Raw genomic sequence first — 18,404 nt, 5'->3', positions numbered from 1 at the left:
GCTGTCATGTTAAACTTATATTAAAGTTTTTCTTCATTACCCATTTAAGCCGTCTCCAGCCATTAAAAGACTTTGATGTTTTTCAAAGTAGCTAACAACCACTTCTCACCATCTTGTAACTAGTTGCTTAACCATTTTGGTATAGTATAATGATTTCATATCAGTACCATTTGATGTAGGTACTAAGAGGGTACTTATGGTCAAGTATGATAAAGAAAAATGGGTATTGTTATAATGGCTTTAAAATGTAATAATTTCTGAGATTTATAATTAATTGATATAAGACTTCTTGAGAAATAAATGTTACTTCATGAGAAAACTAAGTGACTCAATTATAAAAAAATCACTTACTTAAAAGTTTCTACATTAAATACATTTTGCTGAAGTAATTTACAATATATAAATAAATATAAAATTGTAATGATTCCAGCAAAAGCTCCTTTCTTTCTCACCCTCCTTGAAGATGTTGAAATTACGCTAACTCTGAGTTCTTTACTAACTGTTCACTGATTTTTCACTGAAACTTTTTTTATTTTCAGATTGTATTTATTATAATCCACTTTTGTTATCATTTACTATTTTCCAATAGTTCCAGTACCCAGTTAACAACTTATGGAATGTACCGATAGGCCTATAACAGTGCAGGAAGTATAAAAGTATCTAAACAATGTGTACTAATAAAGCTATATCAGATAATGATAAAACTATGCTTATTAGCCCAAGCTGTAATACGCAACCACAATAGTTGTAAAATATTTATGCCATTATGATATAGTAATTTACAAAATGCACAGCACTTACCCTCTCTAAAAGGCAAAGTCCCAGAAATTTGAACATTTCCTCAACTATTTAATATTACCTTACATTCCTATCTTGTCCAGGTCTTAACCTCAACTGCTCTTCTCTTCTGTTGTACTTAGTAAAGGAGGTGAAGATATTTTATATTGAGAGTCCTAAACCTTATCCATTGTGAGAGTTTTGGTTTACTTCTTTTTACTAAGTTTGGAAGTTCTGTCTTCAATCTACTGTTAGGATCACATTAAAGTAAATTGTCTTCATCTGCAGTTTCCTCATTTGAAATATCTTTCAAAGATATTTTCAGTAGTAGGCCAAATTTTTTACAAGTTATCAACTTACTTGCTCTTTAAATCTTGTAATGTGCAATATTGATGTTCTTAGCTTTCATGTGTAGGTTTTCCTTCTTCAAAGTTCTCTTCAAGTCTTATAACTACACCATGTATCCTTGAAGGAAGCCTCACTTGTTTATATTTGTATCATGCCTTCCTTTCATCTTTTCACTTTCTGATTTCAAGTTCTTATAATGATTTATAAAGACTGTTAATAATATATTCTGTTCTTTAAATATATGGCATAGATTTGCATGAATTCTCTATAGCAATTATAGAGTTGTTTTTTACCAAACTGGAGAGATACAGTAGTGTAATGTTTAATTTTGTGTGTTGTATTTTAAAACTCACTTAGTAAAAGTGCCAGTGTCCCAGGTCTTATTGCCTTTCATCTCTATTGATATATATTACTTTCTGGATCAACTCTGTAAAGGTACATTGCTGTATCATGCCATATAAAAAAAATGAGATAGATACAGCACTCTCATGATATATTATTTTATATATGTGAATGTTAGAGTGAATGAAAGACATCCGTAATAATATATTCCTTTGAGGATGTAAATATGATCTCTTCAAGAGTTTTAATTGTTGTCTTTATTGGATCAGGTTAGGTAGACTTACTAAATCTACTATACTTATGTATTTTCTAGAAATGGAAAAGAGGTTAGTCCTGGTGCAATAGCAACATTTGGAGTTGATCACAAATCAGCTAAAGAACTTCGACAGTACTTAACTAATGTAGCTGAACAATGTGAGAGTAGGTAAGTTTTAAAGAATAGGGTCAATATCTGAGTAAAAGTCAATTTCTTTTTAACTTGGAGAATTATAAAACCTAAAGTTTTTAATTGTTTCATTTAATACATAATAAAAAATGTGAAATTAAAATAATTTTTTCTAAAGCCATAGAAAAAACTGAAACATTAAATTTTGTAGTAATAAAAGAAATATAAAAGCTTAGATGATATTTTATAGGTAAGAAATAAACTGTACGAGTTAAAAAGTTTATGCATTAATGTTTTGCTTCAATATATTTTATTTTTCCATACAATGGTACTAGAGGTCTACTTTCAAATTTATTACCCCTGATAGCTCAGCAGTAAGCTTGAGGGCTTATAACACTAAAAACTGAGGTTTGATCCTTGTTGTTGACATGATGTAGATGTTTTTTTTGTGCAGTATTACACTTAGCAACAAACAAATAATCTACATTCATTTCTTACAACCTTTTCTGAAAATGTTTGACATAAATGTCTGAGAAACAACATGTAAATTGTTCTATGCTCCATTTATATGATTCCATAAATTCTGTATATGCCACTTTTTTTTTCTTATTTGTTTCTAGTAACTCTTCAGATCTTCCAACTGTGATAATTCTGGATAATCTTCATCATGTGGGCTCCTTAGGTGAAGTGTTCAATGGATTCCTCAGTGCCAAATACCAAAAATGGTACTGGTGTTGTTATTATATTTTCAATTTTTCAATTTATTTATGAAAAATGTTATTTATCATACAAGATGCTTTTGAAAAATAAATAATTTTTATGTGTATGTACTTATGTGTGTGTACTTCCAAAGTATTTAATGGGAAATTTTTGCATCTGTTTTATACAGTAGAGTAACAAAAATGTATGTGATGGTAATGCCTAAAAGACTGCTGTTAATATTTTCATATTTTATAAAAATGACAATTTGTAAGATATTAGGTTTAATGCAGTTTGGAGATGTTGTGAATAAACGTCAAAGAAATATTTCAATTATTCACTGTATGAAACAGTCACTTAATAACTCACAATTGCTTGATTACATGGGAAGGACACAGCCTAATCATCCTTAACTATTGTAATTTTTTAAGATAAAAAATGCTATCTAACTATAAACTATACATTTGAAAATGTTGAAAATTGATTATAATGATTTCTATTTTGTAGTCCATACATTATTGGAACGATGAACCAAGCCACTTGCTCAACAACAAATCTTCAGCTTCATCACAACTTTAGGTAAGGTTTTCTTTTCTTTATTATAAACTTAAGAATTAAATCAAACTTTCATTAAAGTTTTATTCACAATTTATATACCTATCTTATAAATTTAATAAGGGTTTATTAACATCATTAAAAGTTCAGATAAATATTTTGTAACTTTACCACAACATCTTCAGGTAAAAATTAAGTACCTACATCAAAAAACTCAACTAAGAATTTTGTAGCTTCTCTTTAACTTGAAGTAATAATTTTAAAAAATCATCATAATTTCAGGTTAGGTTAGGTTTTTATAACTTTATGAAAAGGCCCATGTAAAATTTTTGATACTTTATTATCCATTCAAGTAACTTAAAAACCTCACAACTTCATTGAAGAACTTTGTGACTTTGTTTAATATGTAATTCAAATTGGTAAAAAAAATATAATTTCATCAGAAATTCAGGTAAGAATTTTGTGACTTAAAAATATTCAAATAAACACTTCATAGCACCATCAAAAATTTGTGTTAGTATTTCAGACATCTATCACAAACCCATAAGAGAAATTTATAACTATTATATATAAATTCAGATAAGAATTTTATATCCTTCCCTTGTCTTCAAGTAAGTATTTTATACCTTAATTTTAACACCACGTAAATATTATCTATGTCTTTCGTGTTAAATAAAGGGCAAAGTTATCATAACTTTCAATGATGAGGAACCCACTTTGAGACTAATAATGGTACCTGATGATGACAAAACCTTGTCAAAACGTTGTACATTTGCTGTTATGTTAAACTTATATTAAAGTTTTTCTTCATTATCCATTCAAGCCATTTCCAACCATTATTATCATAACTTTGCTTGAAAGCATATTCATCAAATAAATCCCACTCAAGGAAGAGCTAAATGAAAAATATCCCTAAGTAAGAAAGGAGATATTGGTATACATAATGAAACTTCATTAAGTTCATGTTTCTTTGAATGTTTTGGTATTGTCTTGTGATAACCTGCTTATAAATTTGAATCTTTTATGCTTGATATTTACCTAAATCTGTAATCAGAGTTGGAGTTGCTGATTCTAGCTGAGTGGAATCCAAATCACAATTTATATTCATTAGCTACTGAAAATATTTTATTTGGAAGTGAACATTAATGACAGAAAAAAATGTCAATAAAATATTTGCAATTTCTGGTTTTATTTATAAAATAAACACATTAAAAATTATTTTTGTTGTTTAGGTGGGTACTTTGTGCTAATCACATGGAACCTGTGAAAGGATTCTTGGGCAGGTACCTTAGAAAAAAACTTGTAGAACATGAAATCCAAAGTGGTTCACAGAACCAGGAGCTCACCAAAATCATTGATTGGATGCCAGAAGTCTGGGCACATCTGAACAAGTTCTTAGAAACCCACAGTTCATCTGACGTTACCATTGGTAAATTTGAAGTTTACGAAATGATGATTACTTATCTTTAGCCATGGGATTACATTAGATTTCAGCAGAGCTGGGCAATTTGCTAATTGATTAATTGTCAGACTTATTAGTTGATTACATTCAATTAATCTGTAGTTCTCAAGAGATAGAAAAAATATATAATGCAACAAATCTAGTTTAAAAACCTGTGGTGTCCAGAGCACAGATTCTCCATGCCATAGCACAAATTTTGATTACTTGGTTATCTTTGTGAACCATGATACTATATGATTAAACTTAGTTGAAAATAATAATGAAAAATATTTCAGTTACTGGATAGTTGGAATTATCTCAAATATTAATAATCGAAAACACTCATTTCTAGTAGTTTATTATATTCGTGACAATATTCAATTTAATTGTAATTTTGATTACTGGCTAATTGCAATAATTGAAATCAGTTACAATAGAAAATGCTGTTTTATTATTTTTGTGACATTAATTGAGTTAATCACCCAACTCTAAATTACAATACAAGTACTTAGTCATTTTACTAATTCTCATACACCAGGTACGTTTGTCATTTTCGCATGAAAATTATTTCACTTTTTCACTATCATGATCATGTATCTATATATATATATATAGATATACACACACACACACGTCCCACTTCAGGACATTTACATAGAAGTTTGGAATTTTACACCACCATGATGAAAGATTATTCCCCCTTCAAATTTCCCAAAGTTTAAAACTTAATATTTCAGATAAATAATAAAAATATTAAAACATGGGTCTTTTTGTTATTTATTGTATATCTAAAAATAAACCTGGCATTGTGAGAGTTGTTTATCTGTAAACGTGGCAATGAAACAGTTTAATGCTTTACAAACATGAAATCGAAATCATATTTATTATCAATTAGAGATAACAAACACTTGTGGATAGACTAGACATAAAAGCAAGCAAAAAGTGCAGTAACAAAGAACTTTTAAACTTATAGGAAATGAAATAGCAATCAAGCATAAAATTGCAATATAATTATAAACAAATGCAAATTATATTTATGAAACACCTGTGCCCCCAATAATGTGTACTCTATGTTTAGGTCCACTCAGTTTGATTGGTTTTGATCTTTGACCCATGAATTTCATAAACTAATCAGGCTAGAACTTTTTATATAGTACCTTTTATATTATTTTTGTCAATATCATGTTCAGAACATTGGGGAAGATTTACTATGTACCAATGATATTTTAACCTTAAACTTTGAACCATGTCGTTCAAACGTTAATCAGGTCTGGAGCTTTGCATGTAGTATCTATTTTATAGGTTTGATAAAAACCCTTTCAATCACTCTTGAGCTATTCTGTCCACAAGATTGGACATTTAAATTCTTTAGTTTCACAATCTTGTTTATTTTGCTCATATTTTTTGTACATTTCTACAACTTGTATAAAAGAAACTTTATAACTATGGTGAAAAATGGTAGGCTTATATTATTTTATTTTGTAATTACTAAAACTGGAATAAGAATATTCTGATAAATTTTCAATAAACATTTTCTGATAATTTTTGTAGTTCTGTATTTTGTTGTAAAATTATTAAATTAAGATTTGAGCCCATTAAATCTCTTGTCTGTTTTTTAAGATGTAGGATTTGTTTGTTTTAGCTCAAAGCTACACAATAGGCTATCTGCATTCTGTCAACCATAGGGAATCGAACCCCAGATATTAGTGTTATAAGTCCATAAACTTACCACTGGGACACAAGATGTATGGAAGACAACTGTTAATAAATATAGCATTATTTTAAAATATGCAGCCATTTACTCGTTGCTTTCTAAGATATATGTGTCTGTAAGGCTTAACTAACAATATGCTTTTAACTACTGTTGCAATCATTTTACTTTTTTGTTATATATTCTGTTTTTAAAATTTCATATATAAACTTCTCTCCAGGCCCCAGATTGTTTCTTTCATGTCCTGTAGATGTCGCTAGTACCCAGGTTTGGTTTACAGATCTGTGGAATTACAGCATTATTCCTTACCTTCTTGAGGCTGTCAGGGAAGGATTGCAGGTATAGTTTTTCCTCTGTGGTATTGGTATTTGTGTTATAATTTCAAAATCTTCTTTAAAAGAATATAATTTTAAAGAGACTTGTAAACCAGATTTTCAAGTAAAAGTATCCTAGTAACAATCTATTATCATCAATTTCTTAATGTTTCAACATTTGTTTTTGTATCTTATTGTCTCCATAAGGTAATTAGTTAATTTATGTTTATTATTATTATTATTTTTTATATATGTGGCTACAGGATCATTAGTACTCCTTTTTTCTCTCTCTCTCTTCATATTTGCAAAAATGTAATAGCCATTTACATCACTAAGCATCATTCTTTATATGTTTTCACTATGATATAATCACATTATCATTTGTCTTGTTGTTGTTTATTATTTTATGTTGTATGATTTTTAAGTGCTCATCATCTAGTCATATTTTTCAATGATGTAATTTACTTGTCATTGACTACTCTTCTGTATGATTAATTTCTATGGTCTTGTAGTTATATGGTCGTCGGGCCCCCTGGGTTGACCCTGCACAATGGGTTTTGGAAACTTACCCATGGTCCATTTCAGGAGAAGGTGAGTGGCTTCAGTTGCTACGATTACGCCCAGAGGATGTGGGGTATGAGAGCCATCCAGCTCCAGGAGCAACTACCAAAGGATCACATGGAGCTCAAAATGACATTGAAGGAGATCCTTTGGTAAGGTGGTTTTTGCAGTTAAAAGAAGCCAAAGGAATGATCGTATGATGATTATGATCAAGTATCATGTACAAAATGCCTCTAATCTTAGTAAAAATGGATAAAAAAGAAACTTGCTTTTGAAACTTGTGTTCTAAACAAGTCTAGGACAACTGCTGATAAACAACTACCAGTCAAAAGATCTAAGTAATCCAGATCTTTGGTCTGGATTATTCAGATGCAGAAATATAATTATATGTTATTATAATTATATATTAATATAATAACATATACGGAATTTGTAGAACTCATTTCTAATATTGTCGTATCGGCAGTTGTCCTGCTCCCGTTCTAAATGGTGAAAATACATACTGACACACCTAGTAGCCAAAGGGTTGTAAGTTATACTTATATATTTTGTACACTTATGTACAGACATTCACTGTTACATAAATTTTAGTAGAACCATGTTTCTAGTAAATACTGTAACTGTATAAAAGTTTTATTTGTTGTGAATAAATATAACTTTAGTGCAGCTTATAACTAACTTCTACATAATGGCATACAGTAATCATATGTTAATTTTATTGAATTAATTTTTATAATTACATTCTGTAAAATTAAAATATAGAAATTATTTTTTTAGTTTCCTTATACAAGATACACATAATTTTTTTCCTAATATTATTTAATAAAACATTCATAAAGATTTTTTGTAGTATGCCATACACTTTGATTTCCTCCAGATAAGAAAGCCTAAGGATAATGTTTTATTTACTTTTGTTTTTGAAAAATACTTAACTGCTTCTTTAATATTGTTTTTCTCCATAGCTCAATATGCTCATGAGATTGCAGGAAGCTGCAAGCTGCTCAAGTCCTCATGGTAATGAAGATGATACTGCTGTCAATGATCACAATCACACTTTTACATCTACAGACCTTGTGACTGGTGACACTGTGGAGTCCACACTTTAATTAAGAAGAACCATTGTCTATTGTCTCATAAATTTTAACCTATTTGTAAGAAAACTTTGGGGTTTAAAGAGAAGTTTGACTTGTATAAATACTTCAATATATTCATTAGTTAACAGTAAGATTTTTCAGTTTTGTAAAATAATCGTTTTTAAAAGTAAATGTAAAAATTATATAATGATTTTAAACTGATATTGAAGCTGTTATGTTTTATGAACAAATACAACTTATTTATCTAATTGCATGTTGGTGAGTGGTAAGGGAATGAAAGTTCTTTTACCTCATTATAAGATATGTTGTGTAAAAGATTCATAATTTCATGTAGCAATCAAATATACAGTAGGGATTATTTCCACTGCTAACTGCCTTGCTATCTTCCGTAAGTGTTTTATTTGATGGAACTATTATATTAAGAAATATTATTTAATTCAAAAATTATATTTTTACTTATTTTTTCTTTGATATCTGTTTTTAGGTTTACATCAATAAGGCAACTTGTCCTGCAAAACTAGGTATTGTAACATTTTGTTCATGTAACAGGTGCATTTATGTGTTGTGATATTTTATATAGTTATATTATTGAGTGTTTGGTGAAACTATTTATTTTTATTAATGAAAACTGAGTTTTATGTTTGTATAAATATTGGTTTGGTACTTCAACTTCATGTAGGATTAGTTTAGTATTTTAGGTGGGATCAGGCAGGAGACTATTTGAACACTTGATTAATACAGTAAGTGGATTAGAAGTTTTCATATTTTGACATAACATAACGTTTTGGAACAACATGGGACCTATTGGTCCATCTCAGCTGTTCCATCCTCTAAACTAAATTAAAACTATTAATAAATACATTTAAAAAAAAATCTCAAAGCCAGCCCCTATCATTCCTATAGTTTTCAAGGTTTCTCTTAAACTCACTTAAGTTTACTGTCTCTGTAACATCCGAAGGCAACTCGTTCTAAGGCCAACCTCCCTGTTAGAAAAAATAATTGTCATAGCTGAAGATGACTCCTACTCTGCCAAAGTTTATATTTGTGTACCCTAGTCCTACTATTCTCACTGTTACATATGCATCAACATTATCAATTCCCTTTACAATCTTAAACACCTCAATCAAATCCCCTTTATCTCTTCTTTTTTTTTCAATAGAAAGCAATTTCAGAGATTGTAACCTCTCTTCATATGACAACCCTTGCATCCCAGGCACTATTCTAGTAACCCTTCTCTGAACACTTTCCAACAATTCAATGTCTTTCCTAAGGTAAGGAGCCCAGGACTGAACACAGTATTCTAAATGTGGCCTAACCAGTGACCTATACAATGAAATTATAACCTCTTCAGACTTGTATTCAATATTTCTGTAGATACAACCTAAAATCCTATTTGCCCTACCACTAATAACAGCACACTACTTGGATGGCTTTAGAGACTGATCAACTATTACACCAAGATCCCTTTTTTTCATGACACTGTTAAGGTGATTCCCATCCAAATTATACTTATAATTTAAATTATGATAATCCACATATATTATCTTGCACTTATTATAATGAAAACCCAATTGCCATATATTTGCCCAACTCACTAAATGATCTAAATCTTTTGTAAATCAGCATCTTGGGTGTTGCTAGCTGTGAAGAGGATGCCCTTAAAATCATCTGCAAATTTAAGTAATTTATTGACCATTCCTTCATCTATGCCATTGATGTAAATCAAAAAGAGCAAAGATCCTATAACTGAGCCCTGAGGTACCCCACTTGTGACATTAATCCAATTTGACTGAACTCCATTTGTAACAACTCTCTGCTTTCTTCCATTCAGCCACTCTTCTATTTAATTAGCTAACTTATCTCCAACACCATAAGAGATAATTTTTTTACAAGCCTTTTATGTGGCACCTTGTCAAATGCTTTCTGAAAATCCAGATACACCAAATCTACACCCTTACCCTCATCTACATAAGCAGTAACTTTTTCAAAGACTATCGAAAGATTTGTAAGGCAAAATTTTCACTTAGTAAAACCATTTGAATCCATGTTGACGATCGAATAAATTTGTAAACTTTGTTAAATGACTTTGCAAGGCATCTTTTATCAGACTTTCCAAAACTTTTCCCACAACTGATGTAAGACCATTAGGCCTCTAATTACTGAGACAATTTTTATCATCTTCCTTGAAAAGTGGAGTAACATTAGCCGACTTCCAACCATTGGCACCTGCTCACTATTCATGGATTGACAAAAAATAGTAGCAAGTGGCTCATATATCCAATCTTTAACCACCTTCAAAACCATTGGGGAAATATTATCTGCCCCAGGAGCCTAATCATTCTTTAAATTTCCAAATGTTTTCTTAACCAGCTCAGAATTAATGCAGTCATCTTGTTCAATCTCCTTTCTATCTATCAACTGGTCAAGATGTGGAATACTACTTAAATCTTTGTTAGAAAAACTGAAGAAAAAGCAAAATGTCATCTCATAATCATTAGATAGAAGCCTTCCTTTATTATCTTCAAGAGTCTACCCCCATCCTAATATTTTGTTTCCCCTTAATGTATCTAAAGAAATCCATACTGTTAATATTTACTTTTCAGCCAACCTCTTCTCATACATCTTTTTTGATGTTCTAATTTCTTGTTTGACCAACTTTCTTGATCTTCTAAATCTCCTTTCATACCAGTCAATTTAAATTTCTTAAATTTGTGATACTTTCTATAATTTTATCTCTTATACCCTTTGTGAACCAACCTGACTTTTACTTGCAACCACCCTTTTCTTTCTATAAGGAATATGTTTATCTTGAATATTTAAAAAATTATCTTTAAAAATTTTCCACATCTGTTCAGTGTCTCCAACTAACTCAGCTGCCCAAGTTAAAACATATGATTATTTTCACATCCCTTCAAATTTGCATTATTTGGAATTTGTAACCAGAATATCATTCCTGATCTCCATTTTCAGCAAAACATAGAACCTAATAGAGCACTGATCACTTGCACCCAGATGTTCCCCAATTTCCACCCTCTGAACATTTCTGTATAACAAGTTAGCAATAAATCCAAAATAGCATTATAATACGTTAGCAAACACCAATTCATTAACACAAGTAAATGCTTTATTGATGGTGGAACATACTATATGTTTTGACAGAACACTGGTTTGTCTTCATACATGAAGATCAATGTTCTGTCAAAACATGTAGTATGTTTCACCATCAATAGAACTTATGCTTATGAATTATTGTTTACATACCAATTATTATATTAGTATAATGTGCTTCTTTACTCAAGTAAAATAGCATTGTTTCTAGTAGGTTCCTTGCCCAATTGGTGAAAAAAACCATCTTGAATAATTTACAAAAACCTTTTTCCCTTGTGGTTTGACTAACATTTCCTAAATTATATGTCTGAAATTAAAATCACCAATAATTATGACCTCATTAACATTTCAATTCGTAATCTCATTGTAAAGTTTCTCACTAATTTCATCAGTATCACCTGGTGGTATATAACAAATTCCCACTAAAAGCCTTTTCCATTTATATCCACTAATAGAAACCCAAATGGATTCAATCTCTTTTCTATTATCTTTGATATCTTCAACTTCAACAGAATGTAACTCACATTTTGTGTATAAAGCCACCCCTCCTCCCCTCTTTAGTACTCTGTCTCTATTAAATAGCCTGTATACCCGATTTCTGTCATCAAAACCATCTATGTTTAACCATGTTTAAGTTATTCCCATTATATCAAAATCCTCCATTACTACCAGTGCTCTAATGTCATCCGTTTTATTTCTTATGTTTCTAGCATTACAATAGTAACAATTAAGCCTATCCTTAGAACTATTTCTATACTTATTTCCTATGTTAAACTTTTCTTTACATTTTTTTTTTCATTTACTTTATCCTGGCCCTCACCACTGTCTAGTCCTAGTTTAAGTGTTTCCTTACAGCTGAGTTAATAGTCCTTGCTAACAAGCCAGATCCTACCATATTTAAATGGAAACCATCTATTCCAAAAAGTTCCCTTCTCTCATTAAACTGATCCCACAAGTCCAACCAGCATATCTGCTCGTCCTTGCATACCTAGGATTACAATACCTTCTAGCATTACAGTAGTAACAATTAAGTTATAATTTCATCACCACAATTAATTCTCAGCAGTATCCCTGACACAATTAAGTTACGGACCTTTTCTTTAAATGCCTTTATCAACCCCTCCTACTTACAAATTAGCCCCTCTGACTTACCTTACCATACATCATTAGCCCCTATGTGCACAACAGAAACTGTATCAGTGCTAGCCCCCTCTATTATATCTCTTCCCTTGTCAGTTATATTCTCCACCTGTGTACCAGGGTAGCATAATCTAATTTATTTCTCCCTATTTACCCCATAGACTATCCTATCCACATGCCTCTTCAAGGAATCATCTATAACTGTAACTTCCTTAAGTTTATCATCCACATCTTTCTCTGTCCCTTTTGTTTTCCTTCCCTCCAATAGTTCCTCATCTGCAGAAGCCAAGGGCTGAAAAACCTGTTGCTCAGTAGAACATGCTCATTACAATTAAATCCACTACTTTTAGCCCTAATAGTACCCTTTCTAACTTCCTGAAAGTCATCATTAGCTGATGTATCCCTTGCATGTAAAAGTTTAAGCTCCTCTTGAAATCCTGCTGCTGTTTCCCACAGTTTACACTTCTCTTTATATATTGCTACTCTACACTACAATATAATGTAACAAATCAATATGATAAAAAGGCCACATATTACTTCTACAAAATAACAATAATAAAAGAAACAGGCCAAACAGAATTATAATATAACAAATAGACCATGTATGACCAGAAATCAACACAATAATATAACAAACAGACCACGTAATGCTACAATATAACAAACAGACCATGTAGGGTTAGAAATAAACAATAATATAAGCAATGTAGTGCCATAATATAACAAAATGTGTGTAAAGGACTATCTATACAACAAAAATGAGTAGTTGCATATTGTTTCTTTCCTGCTATCTATTTTTACAATATTAACACAAAAGGCCTATAAAAACTGATGAAGGCTCACCACTCAAATTATTACATTAACACAACATTGTACAAACACTGTAAAATACATTTACCAAAATCACTTCACCAGTTTTTTCTTATTATACACGATGGTTATATTAAACAATAAATGTATGTTTCCTATTCCAAATCTATTTTCTCATAAAATATTTCTTTATTCTGTTTTGATGCAAGGTAAACATTACGATGCTAATTGTAAAATACAACTTACATTAAAATATTCACATAAAATGTATGTTAGTCAGTCAGAAAAAAGATTCAGAAATTCTCCATACAATAACTATGATGCATTAAATTAGGACATTGAAAAGTAAAAATTTTTATATGTAATTCTTGTTAAGAAGGTGTTACTTGTTAATTAAGCAATGCCAGTCTTTGGTAAGGTTTTATCTGTTAAATAATAATACAACCTTTGTTATGGACTTAACTTTTAAGTAATGACACAGTCGTGGTTAAGAATGTGTTACCTACTGAGTAAGGAGACAGCCTTTGTTAATTTCTTACCTATTAAAGAATAACAGCCTTTGTTAATTTCTTACCTATTAAAGAATAACAGCCTTTGTTAAATTCTTACCTATTAAAGAATAACAGCCTTTGTTAAAGTTACTTACCTGTTAAAGAATGACACGGCCTTTGTTAAAGTTACTTACCTGTTAAAGAATGACATGGCCTTTGTTAAAGTTACTTACCTGTTAAAGAATGACACAACCTTTGTTAAAGTTACTTATCTGTTAAATAACGATATAACCTTTGTTATAATCTTACCTGTTAAATAATAACACAACCTTTGTTTTCTTTAAATGGATTTTCCGACTGACTGATGCCAGTCACTAGAATATCACCCTTCTGATGTTCCATGCAATACTTGATCAATCTAAAATTCAATAATTCTATTCAGAAAATTTATGCAGTAAAAAAATCCTTAGCAAATATATTATTTTTGTAAAATAAGACTCTGTTAGAACATTTGGAAAATGAAAACATTCATATGTACAGCTTACATTATCAAATTAGAAGCAACAAGAACAAAAATGGACACAACTATACAACCTATAAAACTTTTAACCAGTCAACAATCTGATGATGTTAATCTTAGATTCCACAATATTCCATTGACTTTAAAAACAGATGGGATATCTCTCAGAAATATATTATGTATATAATAAAAACCATAGCAGTTATAACAATGTTTAAAATACTACTGATAGCACTACAAGATCTAAAGGAAGTTGGAATATTTTCTGATAAAACTTCTAATCGTATCAGAAAACTGACAGTCAGACTATTATGCATTTGTTTAGTGGCAAGTGATTAGAGCTGGTCAATTAGTGGTATTTGAAAATTGAATAATTGATCTAAGACTAATTCCTCTCGCTAGTTTCACTTATCTTTAGTGCAGATGCTTTTACCTCCCTGCCAGAGCACGAGGTTGTGTATCATATAACTGACATATCATTTGTTTTACACAATCATACATGAATCTTATATCTATACGTTGCCGCTAGGGGAATCCTGTGTCGGTTAAGGGAATTGAGAGTGTTGCTGCATCATCTTTTTTCGTACTTAATGGTGACAAGGGCAGGACTAGGAATACAATATAAATTTTGTCAGGGTAAGAGTCATCTTCAGCAAAGACGGCTTTATTTTTCTAACAGGTGGTTGGCCTTTGGAATGGGTTACCTTCAGATGTGGTAGGTGCAATTAGTTTAAGGGTGTTTAAGGGAAGGTTTGATAAATATTTAAATAATAAGTGTTTTATTTTTATTTTAAAGTTTAGTAGATGGGAAAGCTTAGTAGCTTGCAGTAACTGTCACCAACTGTTATTTATTTTTTGTTGTTGTTGAACTGCTAACTACAGCGAAGGCAAATGGCTGGTCAATTTTTTTTAATTGTTATTATTTAGTTGTTGTTTTTATTTACTTAAAGCTACCATGGTGTGAGGAGCACCATACTAATCGACTCATAGGATTTTCAATTAGTCGATTAGCAGGCAGGTATCTGAGGACTGAAAAGTTGCTAATGTTAATTCTATTTTAAAAAAGAACAATAAGAGTTGCTCTGGAGGATAAAAAGTTATTTATTCTTACATCTGTAATAGGAAATATTATTAAGAGTCTGATAAAAGAAACTTTATAAAATCATTTAGTGAAATATATGATTAAAGAAAGCCAACATAGACAAATCTTCACTACTAATCTGTTAAAAGGTGTGAAGTTGAACTTTTAAGTTTTCCAAAAATCTACTGACACAAAAGATTAGTTATGAAAATCACATCAGTATGGGTTAGGAAATAAAAATCATTAATTGGATTGTAATTTGTAAGGTGGTTAGATTGGAGAAAGCAAAAGGTTGTTATTAATGGAGTCTAGTCAAATTGGACCCTTGTTACTAGGGGAGCACCTCAAGGGTCAGTGATTGGGCTTTTGTTTTTTCCTTATTATTTTACATTAATGATACTGATAGGGATATTAAATTATTCAGTATTTCTAGCTGTATTGAGGATGTTAAGAATGAGATACTAGTAAATGACTTGAATCAATTGGTAAGTTGAACATGTATTCAGCAAATGACCTTTCATCAAGTTCAAGACAATACAATTGGGTTATCATATCTGGATCATGTGTTTAATATAAGTGGAAACAAACTTTAAAGACAAAAATGGACCTGTTGTTCCATCTAGGCTACTCCATCTTTTAAAAAAAATAAGACACTGAATATTTATCAAGTCTCCCCTTAAACCGTTAAAACTCCTCCAAGAAAAGAATCTTGGCATAACAGTGGTGGATAAGTCACTTAAGCCATTGAGGAAGTGCTCTATTGATAGTAGTAAAGCTAACAGAATTTTAGGATGTATTTATAGGCATATTAATTGAAAGTTAAATGAAGTAATTACCACTATAATAATCGCTTGGAAGGTCTTTCATGGAATAGTGTCCAGTTTTGAGCTACTTATCTAAAATTATAAAGGATTTTGACTTGATGGAAAGGGTTCAGAGGAGAACTATTTAGATGATTTTGGGGATGAAATGATTATAAATAATTATATCAAAGTATAGGTTAAGTTCTCTTAAACTTATTTTCTCTTGAGAAAAGAAGAATCTTATTGACGTTTAGAGCATAATCTGTAGGATCAATAGGATAATGGCTTCTGATTTTTTTAGGAATATTCTGAAGATAATAGGATTAGAGGACACAAACTTAAGATTTAAATAAGACATGACATGCTTCAATTATATTTTCCTAACAATGATACTGACATTTGGAATGAGTTTCTATCAGCAGTAGTAAGTAAACACTTCACAGGAATTTAAGTTATGACTTGATGATTTTCTGAAAAGTAAAGGGTGGGTTTGAATTTTTACTTTATTCAAGTGTAGGTGAGAAAGGAAAACTCTGAAAGACCAAATGGTCCCTGGTTGTCTGTAGTTATGTTATGTTGAATTTGATTTGTTAGACTATGAGGAGCTATATCACGGGCTAACTGTAAGTCTGTGTTACCAACAATTTCAATGCAAGATCATTAAACACTTTAACATCCAACCAATTTCTATGTATACACTCTTGCTGTTATGAATAAAATAAATAGTATTCAGTTATATTTGGGGGGAAATATTTCAAAGTCAAAGCAAATACCTTTTGTGAAATAAATTACCAAAACTTGCAAGTTTTGAATAAAATCATAGCATGTAATAATTAATATGGAAGTACTGATAGTGATATACCAGTTGTTTTTTTGTTACATATAAATGTGTCAGGGGATATAATAATTATATATAGTACACTCAAAATCTGTCAAACATAAGGAAGCAAAACAAGGTTAATATTAGAATAAAGATCGCTTTCAGAACTAAAACTCCTGAATGTATCTCTTACTCTCAATATACTATTTTCTAGGCTTGGTTTCTATTTATTTGCTCTCACTTTTCAGTTTAAGGCACTGGCTCAGAATCACTTGGTGATTAATATTTAAACATTAACCTTATTATTATAATTTAAATTATGACTGTTCTGTAATAAATTATGATATTATTAATAAGCCATTAAGAATTACTAAAGCTTAAAAGTCGAAATGTAATCAATTTACTTTACGTTTCTCCTGATACGTTAGTCTTATACAGAGGATAGTGTTAAAAATTAATTTATTCTGAAAATAAGAAGTGAAACTTAATTTTCTCAAGGAAGTTTTAGATTTACGTTACAGTTTACATACTCTTCACATGCTTGAGAAACATTTACTCTCTGGATGTTGGCTTCTTGACGCAGCTGCATAACTTGGGTTTTCATGGCTTGAACTTGAGACATGGTTTTTACAATACAGCTTAATAAACACAAAGAAACCAAATCTGTAGATTCTCTAAACAAAGTGAAACACTGGCCTCAACAAATAACTCTTCAATGTTGACTACGTTCAACTTAAGCAGTTTAGCTTCTAGTTCCAATCTGTTCTATCGTCTCTTCCCTTTCCCGTTGTAAGACCCTCTTTATTGAGTTCAATTGATATCCTCGGGGAACTAAAGTACAACTGTTGAGAACAGAATACACCAGCTCGTGGTATCTGTGGGAAAGTAATCGAACGAAAAACTGAATTTGGGCGTTGTTAATTGATTGCGCAAACTGCAGAATACGGAATATATAGAATTTAAGTTTAATATATAAATAATTTAAATAAACTAAAATAATTTAGTTACATTGCACCCATGATTTACAAGATGTGTTCACCACCGTAAAAAGATATAAACATATGTATATTTTAATTTCAAGGTGAGCCATGATTATCTATTTACCTCGTAGACTGCTTCTGTAAAACCTACAAATAACTTTATAATGAAATAAATATTTATGACCTGGTTGATAACTTAGGACCACCTTGCAGTCGATTTTTTCTATTTACTACTTGCTAGTATGATTGTAAATATATATGATTTGTATGATCATAGATCATAGTTAATCATTGTCACGAAATTTATATGATTTACTTTTGATTTCTTTCTTATTAAAGCTAGGTTGACATTTTCATTGATGTAATTGACTTGTACGAAAAAAAAAGAGACACATGTAAGTGTAAGTTTACTTTATGTATACAT

At 30.5% G+C, this 18,404-nt stretch overlaps 2 protein-coding genes across 4 annotated transcripts in view; one reads left to right on the top strand and one right to left on the bottom strand.

Moving 5' to 3' along the window:
- LOC106466497 (neuron navigator 3-like) overlaps positions 1 to 9,215 on the top strand; it is a 143,069-nt gene extending 133,854 nt beyond the window's left edge. For all 3 annotated transcript variants that reach the window (XM_022394525.1, XM_022394524.1, XM_022394523.1), the window contains 7 exons: positions 1,781 to 1,891; positions 2,473 to 2,577; positions 3,059 to 3,130; positions 4,339 to 4,535; positions 6,479 to 6,597; positions 7,085 to 7,285; positions 8,096 to 9,215. In XM_022394525.1, coding sequence (XP_022250233.1) covers positions 1,781 to 1,891; positions 2,473 to 2,577; positions 3,059 to 3,130; positions 4,339 to 4,535; positions 6,479 to 6,597; positions 7,085 to 7,285; positions 8,096 to 8,239 — 949 coding nt within the window. In that variant the 3' untranslated portion in view covers positions 8,240 to 9,215. The remainder of the gene's footprint in view (positions 1 to 1,780; positions 1,892 to 2,472; positions 2,578 to 3,058; positions 3,131 to 4,338; positions 4,536 to 6,478; positions 6,598 to 7,084; positions 7,286 to 8,095) is intronic.
- A 4,835-nt stretch (positions 9,216 to 14,050) lies between these two features.
- Positions 14,051 to 17,876, bottom strand: LOC106466498 (guanine nucleotide-binding protein G(I)/G(S)/G(O) subunit gamma-12-like). Its single transcript, XM_013926789.2, has 2 exons — positions 17,531 to 17,876; positions 14,051 to 14,194 (listed from the first exon to the last, which is right to left on the bottom strand). Exons 1-2 carry the CDS (start codon positions 17,620 to 17,622, stop codon positions 14,089 to 14,091), a joined length of 198 nt encoding a protein of 65 aa, XP_013782243.1. The 5' UTR covers positions 17,623 to 17,876; the 3' UTR covers positions 14,051 to 14,088.
- Between the last annotated feature and the right edge of the window lie 528 nt (positions 17,877 to 18,404).

The sequence above is a fragment of the Limulus polyphemus genome, unplaced genomic scaffold (assembly GCF_000517525.1).
Source record: "Limulus polyphemus unplaced genomic scaffold, Limulus_polyphemus-2.1.2 Scaffold2279, whole genome shotgun sequence".
Taxonomy (NCBI): domain Eukaryota; kingdom Metazoa; phylum Arthropoda; class Merostomata; order Xiphosura; family Limulidae; genus Limulus; species Limulus polyphemus.
Note: the sequence above shows the minus strand (reverse complement) of the source record. Positions and strands in the feature narration are given on the sequence as shown.